Below are 25,386 nucleotides of genomic sequence, written 5' to 3' on the forward strand. Positions count from 1 at the left end.
GACATGAACTCAAGTGATGTTTTCTCAGGGCATGTTGGCATCTATCCCTTGGTAGGAGGTGAGGCTAGAGGTGGAGGTGCTAGGGCTGAAGCCAGTTGTAAGACGAAGTTTCCCTTCTGCTTGGTGGCCATACTGCCCTGTTGAAGGTTAACTCCTATACCATGTTGTAGCAGAAGCCCTGAGGATCGGGTCAAAGCTGGCTCCATTCCTTCCAAGTGTACACTCTCCCCCTTCTCAGCTCTGACACGCTTGCCCCAGATGAGAACAATGCTGAGGCAAGGGGGGGTGGCGGGGGTAGTTGGCATGGATTAAAGTGCAAACCTTGGCACAGGCCATAGTGGCCCCACTAGGACCAGAGATCTGGACTATCCCTGCTGCCCTGCCTCTGTAAGCACCAGAGATGGCTGTCCCCCCACCGTGTTCAGATGCTGCTTTATGTTGAACCACTTCTCTATCTCACAGCCAAGTTCCTAAGAGGGCTGGAGTGTTCTCTTGGCTCAGGCTGGTCTGCATGCCAAGGCATTCATGAGAAACCAACCAGCCACCCATGCGATTTTCAGCCCACCCTCTTTGTTCTGCTTTGTGAGCAATCAAGCATGCATGTGCTCTTTACAAGCAGAGTCCAGGCTTCCTACAGTCCTCCTGTTACTCCCACTGGCTCTCTAACCCGCCAAGGAGACTTGTCATCCCTGTGTCAGACCCCAGGGCTGGGATGCCCAATATGTGACAAACTGCTCACTCTCTTGGGAAGATCTCTGCCTGTGTTAACCTCCTCCTCTTCTGAATCCCCTGGGAAATCTTGCCTTAATCACTTCTCTCTTCTTTCTGCCCAGTTCAGTATAGGTCTTACAGCTGTGTTTGTGCAAGAGTCCGTGAGTCTCCAGGTAGTTTTCACTGAGAATTGTTCCACATGTGTATTTGTAGAACAGTTTTTGGAAAAATTAAATATATTTTTGATATGCTCAGTGGAGGAAGTGAGTTCTGTGTCCTACTCCACCATCTTGATCTCTTTCTTCGGACAAATTAGACTTTAAAACAGACTCTCCAGTGAGTCTGCTGTTGTCCGGCAGTGCCCTCTGCATTGCTAGCTCCCACACAGCAGTCAGATCTCTGTAGTATATGACTGGTGATTCTTTCCTTCTTGAAACTTTTTTCAATTGAAATCTGTAGCACAGCTTCCTTGTTTGGCCTTACTTCACTGAATTTAATACAAGTCTTGGGCACGATGCTCCATATGATAAATACTTAGGTGATCATGATGACATGAAAATGTATAGTTATTCGATTTTTACACAGAGACAGTTGCACGCGTGTATAACAGATAAATTTATTAACTGTATGGCATGGTGATTATTTACCGTTCATTAGATGGAAGTGGATCACAATAAAGGTCTTCATCTTTGTGGTCTCCGTGTTGAATAGACTGAGGATGAGGAAGATGAGAGGTTGGTCTTGCTGTCTCAGAGGAGGCAGAGATGGAAGAGATAGAGGAGGTGGAAGGGGAGGCCAGAGAGGTAGGCACACCCAGTGTAACTTTACAGAAATACATTTTTTTTTTTAGTTTTTTATTTTTTAAATTTTAAAATCTTTAATTCTTACATGCATTCCCAAACATGAACCCCCCTCCCACCTCCCTCCCCACAACATCTCTAATACATTTAATTGCTGTCTGACTTTTTTGGTTTTTCATTTTTCCAAAAATGTTTCTATATAGTACCAATCCTTCTTTCATCATTTGCTTTTTGTTTCAGTGCCATAGCCCTGAACATAGAAGGGTCTGTGTCTTACATGAAGTCACGTGCAGCCTTGAGTAATCAAAATTGCTCTCCCGGGTCATCCATCAGTTGTTTCCTGTCGCTGGTTCTTCTACACTCTCTTCCTCACTGGTGGCCCTCATTTGGAAGCAGTCCCCTCCATCAGGTCATCTTCTGTTCATTCCTCTGGTGTGGTATCCTTCTGCTGTTGTTCAGTCACTAAGTTGTGTCTGACTCTGCGACCCCCATGAACTGCAGCCTGTGAGGCTCCCCTGTCCTTCACTGTCTTCCCAAGTTTGCTCAAACTCATGTCCATTGAGTCAGTGATGCCATCCAACCATCTCATCCTCGTCACCTCCTTCTCCACTTACTCTTAGTTTTTCCCAGCATCAGGGTCTTTTTCAATAAGTCAGCTCTTCACATCAGGTGGCCTAAGTATTGGAGCTTCAGCTTTAGCACCAGCCCTTCCAATGAATATTCAGGGTTAATTTCCTTTAGGTTCCTGGTTTGATCTACCTGCTGTCCAGGAGACTCTCTAGCACCACAGTTCAAAAGCATCAATTCTTTGGCACTCAGATCCATGTCTTGAAACCCTTCACCCCCACCACCACCTTTTTAGCCAACTCCAGAATCTCTTTCGTGATTTCCTTGAATGGCTTTGTCATAAATCCTGTGAAGTCATGCATAAAATCTGAACACAGTTTTCTCTAGCAGGAATTCATTGTTTGGGGCTTATTGACTTTTACAACTTTTTCTGTAACTGTGATGGCATCTTCAATGGCAGACTTGCATGGTGTCTGCATTAATAATCCTTTAATAAATAATCCTTTCCATAAAGTACCATGTGTAACAAGCCTTAAAGGTCTTTATGGCCTGCTGATCTAGAGGCTGAATTACAGCCATTGTGTTCAGGGGCAAGTAGATCACTTTGATGCCTTTGTTGTTGAACTCATGGGATTCTGAATGGCCAGGTATGACCTAAATCAAATCCCTAATGATTATATAGTGGAAATAACAGACTCAAGGGATTATATCTGATAGAGTCCCTGAAGAACTGTGGATGGAGGTTTATAACACTGTATGTGAGGCAGTGACCAAAACCATCCCCAAGAAAAAGAAATGCAAGAAGGCACAGTGGTTGTCTGAGGAGGCCTTACAGATAGCTGAGAAAAGAAGAGATGAGAAAGGAAAAGATATGTCCATCTGAATGAAGATTTCCAAAGAATAGCAAGGAGAGGTAAGAAAGCTTTCTTAACAATGCAAAGATATGGAGGAAAATGATAGAATGGGAAAGACTAGATGTCCCTTCAAGAAAATCAGAGATACAAAGAGAACCTTTCATACAATGATGGGCTCAATAAAGGACAGACATGGTAAGGACCAAACAGAAACAGAAGACATTAAGAAGAGGTGTTAAGAATACCCAGAACTGTACCAAAAAAGGTCTTAATGACCCAGATAACCACAATGATGTAGTCACAGACCTAGAGCCAGACATCCTGGAGTGTGAAGTCAAGTGGACCTCATTAGGAAGTGTTACTACAAACAAAGCTAATGCAGGTGATTGAATTCCAGCTGAGCTATTTCATATCTTAAAAGATGATGCTGTTAAAGCGCTGTATCAATATGCCACCAAATTTGGAAAACTTATCAGTGGCCACAGGACTAAACAAGGTCAGTTTTCATTCCAACCCCAAAGAAGGGTAGAGTCAAAGAATGTTCAAACTACCATACAGCTGTGTTCATTTCACATGCTAGCAAAGTAATGCTTAAACTCTTTCAAGCTAGGCTTCAACAGTATGTGAACCAAGAATTTCCAGATGTACAAGCTGCTGGATTTAGAAAAGGCAGAGAAACCAGAGATCAAATTGCCAACATCCATTGGATCACAGAAAAAGCAAGAGAATTCCAGAAAAAAAAATCTGCTTCTGCTTTGTTGACTATGCTGAAGTTTTTGACAGTGTGGATCACAGCAAACTCTGGAAAATTCTTCAAAAGATGAGAATACCAGACCACCTGACCTGCCTTCCTGAGAAATCTGTATGCAGGTCAACAGTTAGAACTGGACATGGAACAACAGACTAGTTTCAAATTGGGAAAGGAGTACATCAAGGCTGTATATTGTCACCCTGCTTATTTAACTTATATGGAGAGTATATCATGTGAAATGCTGGGCTGGATGGAGCTCAAGCTGGAATCAAGATTGCTGGGAGAAATATCAACAACCTCAGATATGCAGATGACACAACCCTAATGGCACAAAGCAAAGAGGAACTGAAGAGCCTCTTGATGAAAGAAAAAGATGAAGGTGATGAAGGTGAAAGAGGAAAGTGCAAATACTGACTTAAAAATCAACATTCAAAATATTAAGATTATGGCTTCTGGTCCCATCACTTCATGGCAAATAGATGGGGTAAAAATGAAAGCAGTACAGACTATTTTCTTGGGCTCCAAAATCACTGCCGATGGTGACTACAGCCATGAAATTAAAAGATGCTTGCTCCTTGGAAGAAAAGCTATGACAATCCAAGACAGCATATTAAAAAGCAGAGACATCACTTTGCTGACAAATCCTTTGAGGATTTCCCAACCCAGGGATTGAACCCACATCTCTTGCATTGGCAGGCATATTCTTTAGCACTAGTGGCATCTGGTAAGCTCTTTTGAATCATATTAGAGTCTATAGATGTGCCTTTCTTTTTTCCCCAAAACACTCAGACTTTTGACTCCGTTGAGTCAAAGTATGGTTTTTCCAGTGGTCATGTATGGATGTGAGAGTTGAACTATAAAAAAAGCTGAGTGCCAAATAATTGGTGCTTTTGAACTGTGGTGCTGGAGGAGACTCTTGAGAGTCCCTTGGGCTGCAAGGAGATCAAACCAGTTGATTCTAAAGGAAATCAACCCTGAATATTCTTTGGAAGGACTGATGCTGAGGCTGAAGCTCCAATACTTTGGCTACCTGATGTGAAGAACTGACTTATTGGAGAAGACCTTGATGCTGGGAAAGATTGAAGGCAAAGGAGAAGGGGACGACAGAGGATGAGATGGTTGAATGGCATCACTGACTCAATGGACATAAATTTGAGCAAACTCTGGGATATGGTGAAGGACAGGGATGCCTGGTGTCTGTAGTTCATGGGGTTGCAGAGTTGGACATGACTTAGTGACTGAAAAACAATGAACGTCAACAGGGACATTGTCCAATATCTAAAGAACTTTAAGAGGCAGTCCTTTTTAGGCAAGGTACTTCCTGACTTTAGGAACAACACATTAATTAATGGAACCAATCCAGAAACCTGGAACCTGTCCAGGCTTTCTTTTACAGCCAGAAGATTGGCAACTGGTGATTGTCATTTTCCCTTCAAGGCTGGGGTCTTAGCAGCTTTGTAGATAATGCAGTTCTGATCATAACCTAACTGCATTTGCACAAAACAGAGTTAGCATTTCCTCTCCTGCCTTGAATCCTGGTGCTTCCTTCTACTCCTTACTAAAAAGTATCTTTTGTGGCATTTTCCCCCAGAGCAGGGTACTTTCATCAGCATTAAAAACCTGTTCAGGAAGATATTCTTTCCCCTCAATGATTTTCTTAATGGTGTCTGGGAATCTTCTGCCTTTTGGTCAGCAGAAGCTACTTCTGTTATCTTGGTTTAAGCCAAACCTCTTTAGAAAATTATCAAACCATCCTTTGCTGACATTATATTCTCCAGCTTTAGATCCTCACCTTCCTTGTACTTAAAGTTCTCATATAATGACTTCAATTTTTTTTTAATCGTGTGTGTGTGCACGTGCGTGCTCAATCATGTCTAACTCTGTGCTACCCATGGAATATAGCCTACAATACTTCTCTGTCCAGGAATTTCCCAGGCAAGAATACTGGAGTGGGTTGCCATTTCCTACTCTAGGGGATTTGCCAACCCGGGGATTGAACCCACATCTCTTGCATTGGCAGGCGTATTCTTTACCACTAGTGGCATCTGGTAAGCTCTTTTGAATCATATTAGAGTCTATAGGTGTGCCTTTCTTTTATCCCCCCCAAAGCTCATCAAATTATGCTCTGTCCTTTACTTTTGACTGTGCCGGTCTTTGTTTTGCATTTCTCCAGTTGTAGCCAGTGGGCTACTCTCTGGTTGAAGTGTGCAGGCCTCTCATTGCAGCGGCTTCTCTTGTTGCAGAGCACGGGCTCTAGAGCACATGGGTGTCAGTAGTTGCGGCATGTGGGCTTAGTTGTTCGATGGCAGGTGGAATCTTCTTGGACCAGGGATTGAGCCTATAATCCCTGTACTGGCAGGCAGATTCTTAACCCACTGAACCACCAGGGAAGTCCAAGTATGCCTTTCTTATAGCAATCCTGCATCCACATGAAAGCTTCCTTTTCAACATGAGATAAGGTGTTTTGCAAATGGTGCAAGGTTTTCAGTCTGCTTGTAACCATGGCTTCTTGAATTTCCTTTTCTTTTTTCACAGTGGTCCTTACGCTAGATTCATTTATCCTGAAATGGTGGGGAACTGCAGCTGCAAACCTCCATTTATGGTGAATATAAAGCACTTCACCTTTTTCTTGTTAATATCATGACTTTTCTCTTCTTCTTGGGAGCAAACCCAGCATCACTAGTGGCATTTCATATGGGTCCCATATTGTTACTCAAGGTTTATGGTATTGCACTAAACACAGTGAAAAATATACAAGAACCGCTAGAGATCACTTGTTACCATGACATGCAGGTTATTGCAGAGACGAATTTCTCCTTCAGATGCTTGGCATCACCTTACATTTTAAGTGGACACTCAACAATGCTTGCTGTTCAGTTGCTCAGTCATGTCCGACTCTTTGTGACTCCGTAGACTGCAGAACACCAGGCTTCCCTGTCCTTCACCATCTCCTGGAGCTTGCTCAAACTCATGTCCATTGAATTGGTGATGCCATCCAACCATCTTGTCCTCTGTCGTCCCCTTCTCCTCTGCCTTCAATCTTTCCCAACATCAGGGTCTTTTCCAGTGAGTCATCTCTTCACATCAGGTGGCCAAAGTATTGAAGCTTTAGCCTCAGTCTCAGTCCTTCCAGTGAATATTCAGGGTTGATTTCCTTTAGGATTGACTGGCTTGATCTCCTTGCTGTTCCAGGGACTCTTCAAGTGTCTTCTCCAGCACCGCAATTCAAAAGCACACAGCACTCAGCCTTCTTTATGGTCTGACTCTCACATCCATACTTGACTACTGGAAAAGCCATAGCTGTGACTATATGGACCTTTGGAGGCAAAGTAATGTCTCTGCTTTTTAATGCCTCTAGGTTTGTCACAACACTTAAGTTCACAGCAAAAGCAACAGGAGTTAGTTATGAATTTATTATAGTAGTATAGTATGTCCTACAGCTTTGTGCAGTTATCATTTAATATTGCATCTTTGTTTACGTTCCTCTTGACTTTGAATGGCATCACGTATGGTCTGTAAGTGTCTGTGTGCATAAGTTCAATAAACTTTAACTTTTTATAATAGATTTGTGTGTAGTCTTGGGAAGGATTGAGGGCAGGAGGAGAAGGGGGTGACAGAGGATAAGATGGTTGGATGGCAACAATGACTCAACGGACAAGAGTTTGAGCAATCTCTAGGAGATGGTGAAAGACAGGGAAACCTGGTGTGATGCAGTCCATGTGGTTGCGAAGAGTCAGACATGACTTAGTGACTGAACAACAACAAAGGGATAACACAGACTAATAGCTACATATACTTTATGCATTCATGACATACCTGACTTTTTCTATATTTCTAGGCTGTGTGGTTCATATGGAAGTTTCTTCAAATTGTCAAAAATCTCCAAAAATTTTTCCAATATATTTATTGAAAAAAATCTGTATATAAGTGGATCCATGCAGTTCAAACCTATGTCGTTCAAGGGTCAACTCTACTTTTAAACCACTGCTGCTTCCTGTTGATCCGGTAGTTTTGGCTATTATAGAGCTGTTATATATATATATATAGAGAGAGAGCTGTTATATATATATATATATATATATATATATTTGCCATCAGATTTATTTTCAAGAAACTCAGAGTCTCTATTACAGCCATGGTAATTGGATGTGGCTCCAAATTTTACTCATAATTAGCATATTTTTTATAAATCTTAACTCTTGACTTAGTGTTTGTTTTGTCACTTATTTATGTTTTTGTGGAAAAACAGTGTAAAAATTATTAAATGATGAAAAAGTAATTAAAGTGTGGTTTTAAAATTTAAAATCATAGAGAACACATTTTTTGATACTTTTAAGCTAAAAACATCCCCCTATGTCTGAAAATGGAACCAATGAACAAAACCTTATGTATAATTCTGTCAGGATTTTTTGATGATCAAAAGTAAAATGTGTATATATCATGCATGTTGAAATAGAAACACATTCTTTCACAAGGAACCAGATTTAAAAATCTTGATGTGCTTGGCTTCAAGCCCAAAGTCAAGCTGTCTTCACTTGAAAACAATTGCCAATTAATACTCTTCATTTCCCCCATAACAATAAAATATACGCTATGTTTCAGTCAGACACTGCACAGGACAATTTTCTATTGCCCCAGGCAAGTCATTTAAAACAGCAGATTAGCTTATGTGGAAGAACAGAAGTTGGGGGATTTGCTTGCATACACACATCATAGAACCTTTTAAAAACTCAAAAACATTTTTAAAGTCTCCAAAACGTTTTATTAAAATGGATGCACCCAGAATGTTTCATGTTTGTTTAGAGGTTAACTTACTCATGGAATATCATAGGTGCACCCTGGTTTGTACTTTCTCAAACTGTCCTAGCATGGCCGTAGAGAAGATTGTTTCTGACTGATCTGGTAGTAGGAAAAAATACAAATGTAAGAAATGACACTGATTTTTTTTTTAAAGACTTCACTTTTCAGAGCAATTTTAGATTCACAGCTAAATTAAGAGGAAGGTAGAGATACTTTCTTATTCCCCCATATGTATAACCTCCCCCATTATCAATATCCACCACCAGAGCAGTACACTTGTTACAGTTGATGAACATATGTTGACATATCATTGTCAGACACTGGTGTTATTTCAGGCACTGTTGGAAAAGAAGAATAAGGATTTCGAAGCAAAGAAACCTATGCGTTTTCTTCAAAGAAAGCCAGTACCTCAACCTCGACTTCCAACTCCAACCCTGGAGATGAGTTCCAATGTAAGTTTGAGGCTTTTTCAATTTGAAAAGCTAAATTCAGCTTCGCTATTTGTTTGTTCTCCAGATAGTTTGGGTTAAAAACAAACCTAGTATAACCATGTTCATTTCCCAAGATCTGAATTACATTTCCTTTATCCTTATATTTCAAATGCACACAGGAAAAAAAAGCAAAATGAAATCTAGATCCAGTCCTTTTCAAGAATAAATACACAAAGAATGAAGTCTTCCCCAGAAAAATAGGCATCAGAAGGTAATCCTGATGTATATCAAATAAGAAGATGGAATGATGATCAGATACTGTAACTGTATTCCCACATGAAGTGGTTGATGATAGCTGAAATTAGCAAGGAATCATCAAGACAGGCCAGCTTCTGGGTTAAGATTGGCCAGAGAGCTCACTCTGACTCCAGGGCTGTGCCTTACCTTCTCAGGGCCCCACACTCAGTTTAGTCAGCATTTCCAGAGTTGGTTAGGATTTAAAGGACTGACTCAGAAAACTCACAAGAAACTGCTGGAGATGCCACAAATTTGCAAGTTTGTTATTTATAGTCAAAGCTATGGTTTTTCTAGTAGTCATGTACAGATGTGAAAGTTAGACCATAAAGAAGGTTGGGCACTGAAGAATTAATGCTTTTGCACTATGGTGCTGGAAAAGACTCTTGAGAGTCCCTTGGACTGCACAGAGATCAAACCTGTCTGTCCTGAAGGAAAGCAACTCTGAATATTCATTGGAAGGACTGATGCTAAAGTTAAAACTCCAATACTTTGGCCACCTAATGCAAAGAGCGAAGTCACTGGGAAAGACCCTGATGTCAGAAAGATTGCAGCCAAAAGGAGAAGGGGGCAGCAAAGGATGAGATAGTTAGATAGCATCACCAACTCACGGGACATGAGTCTGAGCAAACTCCGGGAGATGGTGAAGGATGGGAGCCTGGCCTCCTGCAGTCCATGGGACTGCAAAGAGTTGACACAACTTAGCAACTGAACAACAACAACATACTTTACAGAGAGAACTATAACTACCTGGTATATCAAGATGTTGCTCTCGGGAAGTCAGCTTGTTCTCTCCCAACACAGGGACATTCTCACACAAAGCCAAACTGCACATAAGGTTGTGCTTTGCCAGAGTGGGGGAGTTGATGGGAGACCTCACTAGCACCTCCAATGGCTCTGAGATCTCTGGAGGGGTGGGAATGTTCCTGCTGACTGGCCACAATGCACTTCTGGGCAGCATCCTCTTTTCAAGACTTTGTGCTGACCACTGCCTGTGGTTAACATGTCTTTCACAAGTGTTAATGCCATTGATTCCACTATTGATGTCTTTTGCATTCAGAGGGGCTTTAATTTGTAGACTCTGCTCTTTTTGCCTGTACACATACTTATTTAAGGTGACTTTTGTAGATTGCTGATTTTGTCCATTATATTCTGATTTTACCAGTTTAGCTAAATTCTTGTGAAAAGCACCTCATTTTTGACTCCAGTGTATCCCATCTGCATTCTTTGTCTCATGTTCATGCTCAATCACTAAGTTGTGTCTGACCTTTTCAACTCCATGGACTGTAGCCTGCCAGGCTCCTCTGTTCATGGGATTTCTCTGACAAGAATACTGGAGAGGGTTGCCGTTTCCTTCTCCAGGGGATCTTCTCCCTTCTCCCAGGGATCAAACCCTTGTCTCCTACATCTCCTGCATTGGCAGGTAGATTCTTTACCACTGACCCACCAGGGAAGCCTGCATTCTTTGTCTACTCATGATTAAACATGGAAAAAAAAAAAACTATTGCAAAAGGGTTTTTATTAACAATACATACTGCTTCAAGAAAGATTTTGTTAGAAAGGAATATAGAAAAAATGAAAATGGCTTAACTTGTAAGGATAGCACAACAGTGGATGAATTTTTTGCTTTTGATATAATTTACCAGTTTTCATGATATCTTATCATGAAAAATATGATGAATTTTGACAATACTTTAATGTCATGTTTAAAGTCCTATATGTTCAAAGAAGGGTGATTTTTTGCTTCTCTTTAAATCCTTCTGGTGTCTAGTTTTTTTGCTAGATATAAATCTTCAAAAAAGTATTTGATGCCAACTGCTGCAGTTCTCAAGCTGCTTCGTTCTCTCTCTTTGTTTTTTTAGGAGGAAGAAGATATAGAAATGGCTGTGATCTACCTTCAAAAGCTGCTCCGGGGCAGAGTTGTTCAAAACATGGTGTGTAGGGTGGAGCCTGGTCCTGTTCTTCTCCTTTGAGGCCAGATTCACAGAGTGCACCTGTGCTTATTTCCTTGGGGTGAATTGCCTCCCACACCCTGCCGTCCTGTGGAACGATGCTGTTGAGTTACCTACTCTTTCCCTTTTCCTGCCATAGCTGGCCCAAGTGAGTGGCGCAGTATCAAGGAAAGAAAGGAGCCGCCTGCTGTTTCCCGTGTGTAACCAAAGCAGTGTGAAGCTAGTGTCGTCCATGGAACTGCTGAATCCAGCAGTTTTCATACATGAATTTTGACTATTAAGCATTGCAAACTAAGTGGATTCTCTAATTTTCCACAGTCATAATAATCTGAGTTTGTATATTAGCTAGCAATGCATGAATAATAAATGAAATAGCTAAGTAAATAACTATAGTTTTGAACTCTTACTGTATGCTCACATTATATATTCTTTGCTCTACATATATCAGCATATTTTTTTTTCTATCAATTACCCATTTTATAGGTGAGTAATACGAGCCTGAATGAGATTATGTTAAGTGCCAGCAAATTCAACTCTGGTCTTCCTGACCGTAAAGCCTTAGTCAGATCATTGTGCTTCTTAAGTTTAAAAAGGGACTATTGTAAAGCCTCAGCTAAAACATTTTTTCTTCCCCAGACAGCTATAACTTAAGAGACTCAGTTATGGTGAGTCAGTCCAGGGAGGCTGGATGAGCGTCTTGTGTTCACCGCTCTTCCCTGTCCTGCCAGTATTTCTGCAGGAGAAACGCCGCAGTGAAGTTCAGACAGCAGGTTGTGTATTCCAGACCAGGAGCAGATCTCTCAGAAAAGAAAAATGACAATGAAAAATACCCCCCAGGCTTCTTAGGGGAAGAGCCAGGAAACGAAGGGAAGGTTCCAGTTTCTTAACATTACCCTAGAATTGTCACCTTGTCTTTGAGAGGCATTTTAAGAAATTCAATCAACGGTTACCTGATAGTTGAGTTCCTGTCTGCCTGAATAGCTGAAGGAGCTTTAGAAAACAGGGCTGATGCCCGGCTCAGTGGCATACACCTGGCCCGTGGCCCTGAATGGCGGAGCAGAACCCGCGGTTCATGAGCGCCTCACCGGTCTGATTTGTGGGTCTCTCTGATTTGATTTGATACAGATGTTTGAAGGGAAGGAGAAGCGACTGGAGTTGATCCAGGAGCTGCGCACCAGCCATGCACTGCAAGAAGATGACAGGCTGGTGAAGAAAGCCGAGAAGCAGGTGACCCTGGCCCTGCAGCGGCAGAGGAACTTGCACGAGCACAAGGTTCTTTCCTCTCCTTCCTTCTCCCATTTTCACCCGTGATTTTTATTACTGTGCAAACAACAGATGAGGTGGTGTAAAAGAAACAGCCCCCACAATCCCAGCATTTTTCACCAGTGGCACGACAGTCCACAATTTGAATGGACTGTATCCTCCCTGAGTTGAATATGCTTTTTTTTTTTTAATTTGCAAAAAGGAAAGGAAAAAAGCTTCACTGTTTTAAAAGGTTTTCTTTTCCAATTTTTCTTAACTATTTAGTGACTCTATTATATTTCAGTGGAAGCTAAGTAGAATGAATAAATACTGAAAGCAATAAGAAAAAGTGAGAAACGAGATTTTAAAAACTGTCCACACTCATGTATGCGTTTTGGAGCTGTACATAGCTCGTGCTCCTTAAACTGCACATTAAATATGTTAATATGTTATTCTGTGACTTTCCTCAGGTTCTCTGAGCTCTGTGTGACTGACAATAGCTGGTGATTGCAGGTCTAACCCAACAACTGTAAATGTGTTTCCTACTTTCTGCTGGTATTTGTGTATATATACACAGTATTTAACGTTGACTAAAGTGGAGGTATACTTTTACTGTCTCTCCCACTTATCTGTAAATCAATGTGAAAAGAATCAATTTGCAAAGTGTTGTAAGAAAGTAGACGTACAGCAAAGTTAATATTACCCACCTTTAGTGACACACACAGCTCTCATGCTGTGAACTGGGCACAAATGGTCAGCAGCTCTGAAGCGAGCATCCCTGTGCTCCCTTCATGTGACAGCAGGGCTGAGAGTGCTCTCTGAGTGATGGGGGCTGGTTTAGGGGAGGGAAGAAGAAAGCCACAGATGGTGAGACCCAGCCAAGGGACCAGAGAAGGAAGAGGAGAATGTAGTCGCTGGAGTCTCTGAATCTGGGGGCCCTGGAGCCCTGGATATGATGGAAACGAGCTGCACATCTGTTCAGAGAGAGAGCAGAATGCTCAGGCAGTGGAATGCCCAGGACCTGGATGCAAGAATGCCCGCTTTGGCCCCTTCAAGGTTTCTGATTATAGACTTGAGCGGCTATAGCTAAGACAATCCAGAGTTTTTAATTCATCTATCCCATTGAGTGGATAAATACTTGACTGATAGACATGATGACGGCTAAGAGCTAAGGGAGGAATTAATGGGAAGAGCTGTCACATAGCCACAGACTCGCCCTGTTTACCTTCGGCTGCTCCTGGCTACGCCTGTGGGATGCGGGCATCTGGGGCAGTGGGCGTCTCACGTACCTATAGCAGTTCTGATCCTCTCATTTTCTCCCTCTCTTATATCAAGGGGAATCGTCAGTGTGAGAGCAGCAAGTGTCTGGGAGAAGAGCCTTTCCCCCTTACCACTGAGGCTAGGAGCAGGAACACAGTACAGTCTTCTTAAACACTTTTATTCTCATTGTGCCAAAGCCAGGATGGAGGGATCCATAAATAAACACAGTGGCTTATTCCTGGCCAGGAACTCTGGGCCCCTATCTACCTCAGTGACTACATAGACATGTAGGCTTATTTCCTACTCTGTTTCAAAGGCAGTTCTTAATGACTTTGAAGTTACTTAAATTAATAAAAAGTACCAAGGTTTTCTACTTTCATGTTACTGAAAAGCTTGAAAACTTGGTGTTAAAGGATCAAGCATTGAAAAATTAAAAGGTATCATGAGTGAATTTCTAGGAGATTCTATTTTTTTGAACTCCAATATTATCTTTTAATCAAAACCTTGACATTTCCCTTCATGTCTGGGGAGACATAAGCACTTTACCTTCTGGATAAAATTGAAAAAAAAAATTGTGTGGATGCTAACTAATGTTTTGCTAAACGATCATCCATTGCTGAACAATCCGCTTTCTCAAGTCTAAGTTTGTATCGTAAGTTTTCCTAGTAAAACCATTGCGTCCTGAAAGGGAAGTGCCTGCCGAGGGTAATCCAGCATCCCTCCGGATGAATCACACTTCTTAGTGTAATCTGTATCCTCACAGTCATATTATTATTTTTAAGGTGTCGCTGGTTGAAAACCACTTGGCTGGACTGGAAGGAAGGGTGCTGGCAGACATGTTTGACTTCCTGTCCAAAGAGCTGGTAAGACTGCAGGAGGAGAGGCGGGTCCACGCCCTGGCCATGCTGGCCGAGCGGCAGCGCCGGATGCGCGAAGCTGAAGAGAGCGGCCGGCGCCAGGTGGAGCAGAGGCGCCTGCAGGAGGAGGACCAGATATTTAAGGAGGCAAGTGGGGATGTCGTAAGGAAGCCGTTTATAAGGAGCTGAGTCAAACCCAAGGAACCTCAAGATAGGAGATGGCTTTCATTTCTTAATTGTCTTCAACAGATAATATATTGGGTTCCTAGGATATGCCCAGCAGTATGTAAAGGCATTGTGGGGTACTCTGGAGGGAAATACCAGGCATGGCCCCTTCTTTCCTGGAGCTTAAATCCTATATAACATGCAAATAAGGGTAGAATAAGAAAAGATGGTGTTTCATGAGGGAAACAAATGGGGCCCAGTGACACATTTTTACAGAGGTCATTGGGGGTACTTGTTGTATGAACAGGTTGGAGGGAGGACAGGGTGGAAATAAGGGACTTGAAAGGAGGCTGATGAACTAACTTAGGTCAGAGTGAGAAATAGGGTGAAGTCAAGTATAAAGTCCAGTTTCCGGTGTCAGTGAGTAGGGAGATGACGGTTGTTTTCCGAGGCAGGAAAGCTGAGGGCGGAATAGGTTTGGGGCAGGGGTGGAATCAGGAGTTTGATTTACATTAGGTTGAGACATCTTGGTAGAGGTGTCATTTCAGCAAATGAATATATCAGATGGAATTTAGAAGAGATTTTTTTGACTAAAGATACAAACGTGGGAGTTAGGAATGCCAGGCTGGTAAATTAGAATTCTGACCAAGTCCCAGTGGATGTGAAATTCCAGACTGACCCAGATGCAAACTCAGAGGAAATTTGAGGAATCAATAATATCTCAAAGCACTCTTGCCCTCATCAAGAATGCAAAAGCTCAAGTGATAAAATTGGAGGGGATTTGTGAGGAAGATTTCTTTAAGGGGAGCTGTGCTGTGACTAATACCCACCCCCCCATATCACACCTAGAGTCTGGGGAGTGCATGTCCCCTTTCTTGGGGAGCTTGATGTGTGTTCTTTCAGTTAGAGTGTCTGACCCCCAGGAATGCAGAGGTGGAAGCTGGGCAGGCTGAGGGGTTTGAGCACAGAAGAGGCTGCGTGGGCGGCCAGCACACCCAGAATATGTCAAAGCAAAGACTGTGTGAGTCTCCCTTGGGCCAGATGGGAAAGACGGAAAGTGCCAACCTTTTTTAAAAAGTGCCAATTAAAAAAAAAAAAAAATTCCTGTCCAGGAGGCTATCTGAATTGTAAATATGGATACTACTTTTGAGCTCCTTGGGTAAGAAAAAATAATGCTATGTCAACTGGAGGTTTTATTTGATCTGTGATCTTAAGGATTTACCCAATTCCCAGGGAATTAGGATTGATTCATAAATAGTATTTGCTGTTTTTTCTAATTAAAAAATTGACTAAAATTAAAGATTTTCCATCTTCTGTACAGCTTAAAAACTTGTAGGTTGTATATTGTCAAGTTCAGCTTTTTTTTTTACTTTACAGTGTTATATTGGTTTTGCCATACATCAACATGAGTCCGCCACGGGTGTACACACGTTCCCCATCCTGAACCCCCCTCCCCTCTCCCTCCCCAAGTTTTTCATTGGAGTGGAGGATCATCTCTGGTGTCAAACAGCCTATAATAATAATTCGTATTCTAGTTTCCTGTCATCCTAACAGCTTTTCTTTAAATAGGATTACTGAGATTTAGCAATTTTTAGCAAACAGGAGCATACTATCCCCTACTGAAATCACTAAGGAAAAACCAGCTGGGATGGGAAGAACCAGTTGGGAGTGAGAATAAAAGGAGAGAGACAAAGGAACTACTATACTCAGAAATACGAAGAGGAAGATACTGGTCAAAGACTTCTAGGAAGGTGTCTTTTAGATGGGAACAGCCCCAGGAAATGTCAGCACGTCTGGGAGGGGCATGAAAGGGTTAAAATGACCCTTCTGGCCTGATTTAAGGATCATTTATGTAAAGAATGTATCCATCCAGGGACGCCCCCATGCATCATTTAAATTCCCTATCTTCCATCATATGATCCTTTTATAGATAAATATACTTGCATGCACATAAGTATACCAAAAACTAGAAATGTACACATTAGTAAATTTCCAGAAAAATAACATATATTGAGAAATATAGTCATAGACTCATATTTAAATGCATATACACTTCATGTCCATACATGAAGACACATTCACAAACATAATCCCATGAGCACAGTATTAGCAAAGATGTGGAGGAACATATAGACACACATATAGCCACCCGAACGTTTCCTTTACTCACTTATGCACATACAAGCACAAATGTGTCCATACACACACATTTATAAAGATGCATGTAAACACACAAGTACATATATTGTTAGAAGTAGACCACATTAAACTTCCCACCTCTGAACAAGACTCAACTGTCTCATTGTTCCGTTCTAGGTGTGACTTGTCTCCTGAATAAGTCTCCTGATTGTGGTCTCCAGGGTAGCAGCCATGTTGTATATCCCTTTGTGCCTTCCGCAGCACCAGCGTAGCCCTCTGTACAGAACAGGCATTGAGAAAATATATGTTGGTTTGTTGGTTGATACCATATTGAACTATGGTCCCTGGGTCTCTCCCATAGGGAGCCACAGGGATTCAAGGATATGGACTTGGTATTTCACGGGTAGATACACAGTAGACATGTCATATTCAGAGTCCTGCTGCAGTGCCAGTCAAGATACAGGTACTAAGTTGTTACTGAGTCCCAAGCATTATCTCAGATATAAAGAAATATTTAGACATTAAATAGAAAGTACTTTCATCCCCCAAAGCTCAAAATCTATTGAGACTATATAGAGAACACAGTATGACACCCTTGATGTTTGTGATACTTCCTGGGTATCTACCTATCAAACAGGCAAAACTAAATTGTGTTATTTATGACTGAAATCTTAAGGAGCAAACCTCTAAAGAAAATGAAGTCTACCATAAACTCATGAGAATGGAAAGGAGCTGTGGTCAGATGGAACCCACTGTGGCCTCTGGGCTACTACCCGTGGCTTGACCAGAATTCATTACACTGTCCATTTGTGTGCTGTGCACTTTTCTAAATGTATATTCTATTTCACAATTTCAGAAAGCTTTAAAAAGAAGCAGTCCAGGACTGGTATGATAGTTTAAAAAAGTTCATCAGAGACCCAGAATCCTTCTAGACTTGTGCTTTTCTGTCCCTGGGACGTGACCCTCATGGCAGTTTAAGATGACTGGTGCTTCCTGCATTTTGTCCCCATGAAATGAGAAATGAGAAGAAAATAAGCTAGGTCTTTCCCTTTAAGAATCCTTTAAGAGGAAGAAGAGAAAGGACGTTGCGTAAGTCTTAGTCTCTGCCACAATTAGGTAGCCTGACCAAGTCACACTGCTGTAAGAACAAAGCCAGGACCTAAAACAGAGTTCCTGAGTCAAGCCTGTGATCTTTTTGCAGTGTTTTGTATTGCCCACCCCAAACTGAGACCCATAATTCTAAAATGAGCCAAATATGTAGGGTCTGCCCAGAATGGGTAGATATAGGTGGATGAGAAATGGACTAAAGGAATGTAAGTGCAGGGACTGTTGACTGGATAAATGAAATAGGCATGCTAAGAATGTCGGCCAATGTTTGTGCGTTTTTCTTGTCTTGTTTATGGTAGTAGCATCCCTTTTCTGAGTAGCCGGCGTATTTGGGACTTTTGCAGGTGATTAAAGTTCACCAAAGCACCGTAACTTCCTATCTGGAGGACATAATACTGAACACTGAAGAGAACACTGCAGAAGAACAAGCCAGGGCGGAAATAGAGAAGATGGCTGAGGAAATCAATGACATTGCTTATGAAATGGAAAGCCGGTGTGTACCAAGGGGACAGATGGTGGGATGGACAGCCCCTTTGCTGTTACTCATGTGTGTTTTTCAAGGGCCTAAGATTTCACCACCAAGGAGAAACAAATAACTGACTCATGCTTCAGCATGCTTTGTTTTAACGGCTGCCAGCAGACCTGTACTTTTGTATGGCAGGAGCCACACGCTGGGAATAGAATTTTCAGTTATCTTCTGCAGTCTGGATCACTTTCATATTTCTTACTTTTAGAATATCACAAAGCCTGAAAGAAATGTATGTCCAATTTTACTTGGCTGTCACCCCAAGGTTTTTGGCTTCCATGTGTAAATTGTGTCTCTTAACACTCCTTTCCTGGGAGGCAGGGGAAGTAAAGGACAAATTTGGATTTTCCATGGAGTTAAGGAAACTCACCAGGAATGCGCTATTTCAGATCACGCAAGGAAAAGGCAGTCGTAGGATCTGAGCAGTGGAGCTCCTTAACACGCGAGGAGGATCCAAGTGTAAATCGGCAGCTCAAGCAAGGCAGCAAAGGAAACGCTTTTAATATGTTCTTATTTTTCAGTCGCACTCAGCTTCAGTCAGAGGAGATTGTGGCCGAGCTGGTTTACAGTTTCCTAATCCCACAGGTGCAAAAGGACTTTGTCAAAGAAAAGGGTAAGTCAACATAAATGCTTCATTTGATAATCTTTTTAAAGATAGAAGCTATTTTCAATATTACAGAGATTTAAAACTGAGCAGAGGTATGGGGGAAATTCTGAAGAGGAATCAGAGTTATCTTCAAAGTTTGTCAAGTTCTCTTGATGCTGTCCAGTGGCAAAATATAATCTCCTCCAGTATGGATGCATGCGGTTCTGATAAGTTTGATGAAGCATTAAATTCAAACCAAACCTTAAGATGCAGTTCTCAGAAGAGGTGTATTTTGGGGTTTTTGTTTTTGATTGAAATAGTTGATTCACAATATTGTTAGTTTCAGGTATATAGCAAAATAATTGTTATTTATATATGTATATACACACACACATATCTTCTGATTCTTTTCCACTATAAGTTAACAAGATATTGAATATAGTTCCCTGTGCTATACAGCGAATCCTTGTTTATTTTATATATACTTGTGTGTATATGTGAATCCCATATTCCTAATTTATCCCTCCCCCATCTCGTTCCTCTTTGGTAACCATCAGCTTGTGTTTTGTGATTTGATTTTTTCAACGTAAAACAAATGTTGAGAGTATGCAGGGTTTTCCAACTGTGGCCGCCTTTTGGAGGCAGGGCACGTGCAAGTCAGGTGCTGAAAAGCGGGAAGCCTGACAGACCTAACGCTATTCTGCAGCTCTGCTGAGTCACAGTATCTTTTGTTCCTGCCAGAGCTCATCTCAGTAGAAGTAGCCTCACTTATCATTTGCCAAAAGTGGCATGTTTTTAAACATTGCTGCTTTTATTCAGTAGAGGAGGAGAAGGAAAAAAAATGTGTTTTAAAGAAACAATGTTCTTCCAGAGCTTTCAGGGTACTAGTGATAGTCCTGAGCCCAGAGAGAGGGGGTGCGACCAGTAGATCAATATTAAGTGAAATACGAGCCTGGGAGGTTTCAAGAGTTTGCAAGAGAATTCTAGACAGGTTTAAGAGAAATGTAATATTTCAGATCATGTAACTAGGGAGTAAGGAATGGTGGAGTTCTAATGCATTAGAAGAGAACAAAGAAATACCCTGTTTTCCCATTACACGATTGTACCGTAGTTTTTAAACCACTACCCCCAGCAGTAAGCACTTAGTTTATTCCTGTGTGTTTTCCTATAAAAAGCTATGAACACCCTGGTCATTCGTCTGAGAGTAAACTCCTAGTAGTACAATGCTGGAAATACAGTATGTGTGTTTTACATTTTGATAGATACCACCAAACTGCCCCCACAAAAAAACTTCAATCCATATCCCCATCAACAGTGTATGATATTGCCTCTACCAAAAAAACTTCAATTTTCAGATCAAATAATAAGTATTCCTGTATCACTTTTTATTATAAAAGGGATCTTATGTTTTCTAGATCCTTAAGAAAATAAGTAACTCCTTTCTCCTCCTCAGTGCAAAGTGAGGCCAGCCTGTTTCATATCAGTTCACCTGAAGAAGAGGAGAAATCCTGTGTTTAACAGTTACTGTTTTATGACCCTCTCCCCCAGCTTCTCCTGACTCTGTGAGGAAGGAGCTGAAGGAGTCTTGATCTATAGAGATCAGTGGGAGTCATCTGTGGGCAAACTGAGCAAATCCTAACCTCTTGCCTTTATATGGATGTAGCCCGAATGAAGAAAGCCATCTGGATGGGGAGTATACATTATATTTCTTTCTCTTTCCAAGTAAGGCGTCCATGGTTATAAATACTCTTTACCCCAAATTAAGAACTATCACATACAGACCATTAGAGATATCTCATTATTGATTTATTTGGATGCATTAAAAAAATTTATTGAGGTCTAGTTGACTTATTAGTTTCAGCTGTACAACAATGATTTAAAATTTTTATAGATTACATTGTTTAAAGTTATGATGATGTATTGGCTATATTCCCTGTGCTGTACAATGTATCCTTGTAGCTTACTTACTTTATACATGGTGGTTTGTATTTCTTAATCCCTTATCCCCATCTTGCCCCTCCCAGCTTCCCTTTCCTCACTGGTAACCACTTGCTTGTTCTCTGTATCTGTGGATCTGTTTTGTTAAATTCATTTGTTTGATTTTTTGAGATTCCACATGTAAGTGATAACTGCAGTATTTGTCTGTCTGATTTATTTCACGGAGCACAATACTGTCCACATCAATCCATGTTGTTGCAAATGGCAAGCTTGTTTTCTGTATATGGTTCTGTAGTATTCCATTGCGGCTTCACTCTCACTTTTCACTTTCATGCATTGGAGAAGGAAATGGCAACCCACTCCAGAGTCGCAGAGTCGGACACGACTGAAGCGACTTTGCAGCAGCAGTATTCCATTATATATGTGTGTAAACACACACATACCCGTGTCTTTTTATGCTTTCCCCTGTTGATGGACTTGTAAGTTGCTTCCATATCCTGTCTGTTGTAAATAATGTGAGGAGCCAGCTCATTGGAAAAGACCCTGATCCTGGGAAGGACTGACGGCAGGAGGAGAAGGGGAGGCAGAAGATGAGGTGGTTAAGAAGCATTCCTCCAGCCGCAGTTTTTTGAAAAGTTTGAGAGTAGGTATTTACCTGTGAAGCCATCTGGTCCAGACTTTTGTTTGTTGGGAATGTTCTTTTATTACTTATTCAATTTCAGTACTGGCACTTGCTCTTTTACACTTTCTATGTCCCCTGTTTTAGCCTTGTGAGATTCTACGTTACTAGTAATCTGTCCATTACTTCTTGCTTCTTTATTTTATTGGCATACAATTGTTCATATTGTTCTCTTATTTCTGTGGTGTTGGTTATAGCTTCTCCTTTTTCATTTCCGATTTTATTTATTTGGTCCCTCTTTTTTTCTTAATGAGTTTCACAAAGGATTTATCAATTTTATCTTCTCAAAGCAAGAGCTCTTATTTTCATTGATCTTTTCTACTTTTTAAGAAATAGGCTACATTTCAATTATTTCTTCTCTGATCTTTGATTTCTTTTCTTCTATTGGCTTCTGTTAGTTGCTCAGTGTACGATCAGGTTCTTGGTTTGAGATATTTCTTTCCTGAGGTAGGCTTGTATCACTATAAACTTTCCTCTTAAGAGCTGCTTTTGTGACATCGCAGAGATTTGGATCATTGCATGGTTTACTTCATATGTCTCCATGTATTTTTTAAATTTCTTCTTTGATTTCTTTAGTGATCCATTGGTTGTTAGTGGCATATTGTTTGGCCTTTGTATGTTTTTAGTATTTTCTCATAGTTGGCTTTTAGTTTCAGAGTTGTACTTATAAAAGATGGTGAGATTTAAGTTTTATTAAATTTATTGAGACTTGTCTTGTGGCCTCGGTTCAGTTCAGTCACTCAGTCGTGTCTGACTCTTTGCAACCCCATGACTGCAGCACGCCAGGCCTCCCTGTCCATCACCAATTCCCCGAGTTTACTCAAACTCATGTCCATTGAGTCAGTGATGCCATCCAACCATCTCATCCTGTCGTCCCCTTCTCCTCCCACCTTCAATCTTTCCCAGCATCAGGGTCTTTTGAAATAAGTCAGTTCTTTGCATCAGGTGGCCAAAGTATTGGAGTTTTAGCTTCAGCATCAGTCCTTCCAATGAATATTCAGGACTGATTTCCTTTAGGATGGAATGGTTGGATCTCCTTGCAGTCCAAGAGACTCTTAAGAGTCTTCTCCAACATCATGGTTCAAAAGCATTAATTCTTCAGTGCTCAACTTTCTTTATAGTCCAACTCTCATGCCCATACACAACTACTGGAAAAACCATAGCTTTGACTAGACAGACCTTTGTTGGCAAAGTAATGTCTCTGCTTTTTAATATGCTGTCTAGGTTGGTCATAACTTTTCTTCCAAGGAGTTAGTGTCTTTTATTTTCATGGCTACAGTCACCATCTACATTGATTTTGGAGCCCCCAAAAATAAAGTCTGTCACTGTTTCCCCATCTATTTGCCATGAAATGATGGGACCAGATGCCATGATCTTAGTATTCTGAATGCTGACTTTTAAGCCAACTTTTTCTCTCTCCTCTTTCAATTTCATCAGGAAGCTCTTTTGTTCTTCTTTGCTTTCTGCCATAAGGGTGGTGTCATCTGCATATATGAGGTTATTGATATTTCTCCCAGCAATCTTGATTTCAGCTTGTGCTTCATCCAGCCCAGTATTTCTCATGATGTACTCTGCATATAAATTAAAAAGCAGGGTGGCAATATACAGCCTTGATGTACTCCTTTCCTGATTTGGAAACAATCTGTTGTTCCATGTCCAGTTCTGTTGCTTCCTGACCTGCATACAGATTTCTCAAGAGGCAGGCCAGGTGGTCTGGTATTCCCATCTTTTGAGGAATTTTCCACAGTTTGTTGTGATCCACATAGTCAAAGGCTTTGGCATACTCAATAAAGCAGAAATAGATATTTTTTCTGGAACTCTGTTATTTCTTCGATGATCCAGCAGATGTTGGCAATTTGATCTCTGGTTCCTCTGCCTTTTCTAAAACCAGCTTGAACATCTGGAAGTTCATGGTTCACGTACTATTGAAGCCTGGCTTGGAGAATTTTGAGCATGACTTTGCTAGCGTGTGAGATGAGTGCAATTTTGCGGTAGTTTGAGCATTCTTTGGCATTGCCTTTCTTTGGGATTGGAATGAAAACTGACCTTTTCCAGTCCTGTGGCCACTGCTGAGTTTTCCACATTTGCTGGCATACTGAGTGCAGCACTTTCACAGCATCATCTTTTAGGATTTGAAACAGCTCAACTGAAATTCCATCACCTCCACTAACTTTGTTCATAGTGATGCTTCGTAAGGCCCACCTGACTTCACATTCCAGGATGTCTGGCTCTAGGTGAGTGATCACACCATCATGATTATCTGGGTCATGAAGATGTTTTTGTACAGTTCTTCTGTGTATTCTTGCCACCACTTCTTAATATCTTCTGCTTCTGTTAGGTCCATACCGTTTCTGTCCTTTATTGTGCCCACCTTTACCTGAAATGTTCCCTTGGTATGTCGAATTTTCTTGAAGAGATCTCTAGTCTTTCCCATTCTATTGTTTTCCTCTATTTCTTTGCACTGATCACTGAAGAAGACTTTCTTATCTCTCCTTGCTATCCTTTTGGGACTCTGCATTCAAATGGATATATCTTTTCTTTTCTCCTTTGCCTTTAGCTTCTCTTCTTTTCTCAGCTATTTGTAAGGCCTCCTCAGACAACCATTTTGCTTTTTTGCATTTCATTTTCTTGAGCATGGTCTTAATCCCTGTCTCCTATACAGTGTTATGAATCTCCATACATAGTTCTTCAGGCACTCTATTAGTTCTAATCCCTTGAATCTATTTCTCACTTCCACTGTATAGTCATATGGGATTTTATTTAGGTCATACCTGAATGGTCTAGTGGTTTTCCCTACTTTCTTCAATTTAAGTCTGAATTTGACAATAGGCATCTTGTGGCCTAGCATGTAATTTATTCTGGGGAATGTTCCTTGTGCACTTGGAAGGAATGTATATTCTTCTGCTTTTGGATTACATGTTCTGTATACATATCTAGCAAGTTCATCTGGTCTGGTGTGTCATTTAAGGCCAGTGTTTCCTTATTAATTATATATGTGGATGACCTGTTCATTGATGTAAGTGGGGTATTAAAGTGCCTAGTTTTGGAAACCTGGATGGAGTCAAACAAACAAAGATTAAAATGTTTTGGGGTTTTCTATAAATATGGGAATTTCTAGATGAAGAGAAGACTGTTCTTGCAGGAAAGCTGTTTGTAATTCACTGCAGAGAAATTTCTGAATAATTTCATTTTTCATTGCCTGTGACAGAGGGACCCATATCCTAGGTCTTGCTGTAAAATAAATTCTTACACACACACATACATGCCCTAGTATTGTGTGTTACTGTTGACTTCTGTCTTTATGTCTGTTAATATTTGCCTTATGAATTAAAGTGCTCCTGTGTTGGGTACATCTATAATTATTTCTTCCCTTGATTATTATATAATGTCCTTCTTTGGCTCTTGTAACAACCTTTGTTTTAATATTTGTTTATAAGTATTTCACCCCTGCTTTTCTGTTGATTTCTTTCTGCATATAACACCTTTTTCTATCCTCTGATGTCAGGTGAATTTTTTTTTTAATTTATTTTTATTTTTGACTGCACTGGGTCTCCATTGCTTTGTATGGGCTTTTCTCTGGTTGCGACAAGGCGGCGCTATTCTGTTGCAGTGCTCAGGTCCCTTGTTGTGATGGCTTCTCCTGGTGGAGCATAGGCTCTAGGCAAGCGGGCTTCAGTAGTTGCAGCGTGCAGGCCCAGTAGCTGTGTGTATAGTAGCTGTGTGCACA

The 25,386-nt window shown here is 41.0% G+C and overlaps 1 protein-coding gene across 2 annotated transcripts in view; it reads left to right on the forward strand.

Annotated features, from left to right (window-relative positions):
- Positions 1 to 25,386, forward strand: part of MAATS1 (MYCBP associated and testis expressed 1) — an 84,421-nt gene that overhangs the window by 54,586 nt on the left and 4,449 nt on the right. For both annotated transcript variants that reach the window (XM_013962739.2, XM_013962742.2), the window contains 6 exons: positions 8,819 to 8,935; positions 11,071 to 11,142; positions 12,286 to 12,432; positions 14,445 to 14,666; positions 18,275 to 18,423; positions 18,978 to 19,069. In XM_013962739.2, the coding sequence (XP_013818193.1) occupies positions 8,819 to 8,935; positions 11,071 to 11,142; positions 12,286 to 12,432; positions 14,445 to 14,666; positions 18,275 to 18,423; positions 18,978 to 19,069 (799 nt within the window). The remainder of the gene's footprint in view (positions 1 to 8,818; positions 8,936 to 11,070; positions 11,143 to 12,285; positions 12,433 to 14,444; positions 14,667 to 18,274; positions 18,424 to 18,977; positions 19,070 to 25,386) is intronic.

This window comes from Capra hircus, chromosome 1 (assembly GCF_001704415.2).
Source record: "Capra hircus breed San Clemente chromosome 1, ASM170441v1, whole genome shotgun sequence".
NCBI lineage: Eukaryota > Metazoa > Chordata > Mammalia > Artiodactyla > Bovidae > Capra > Capra hircus.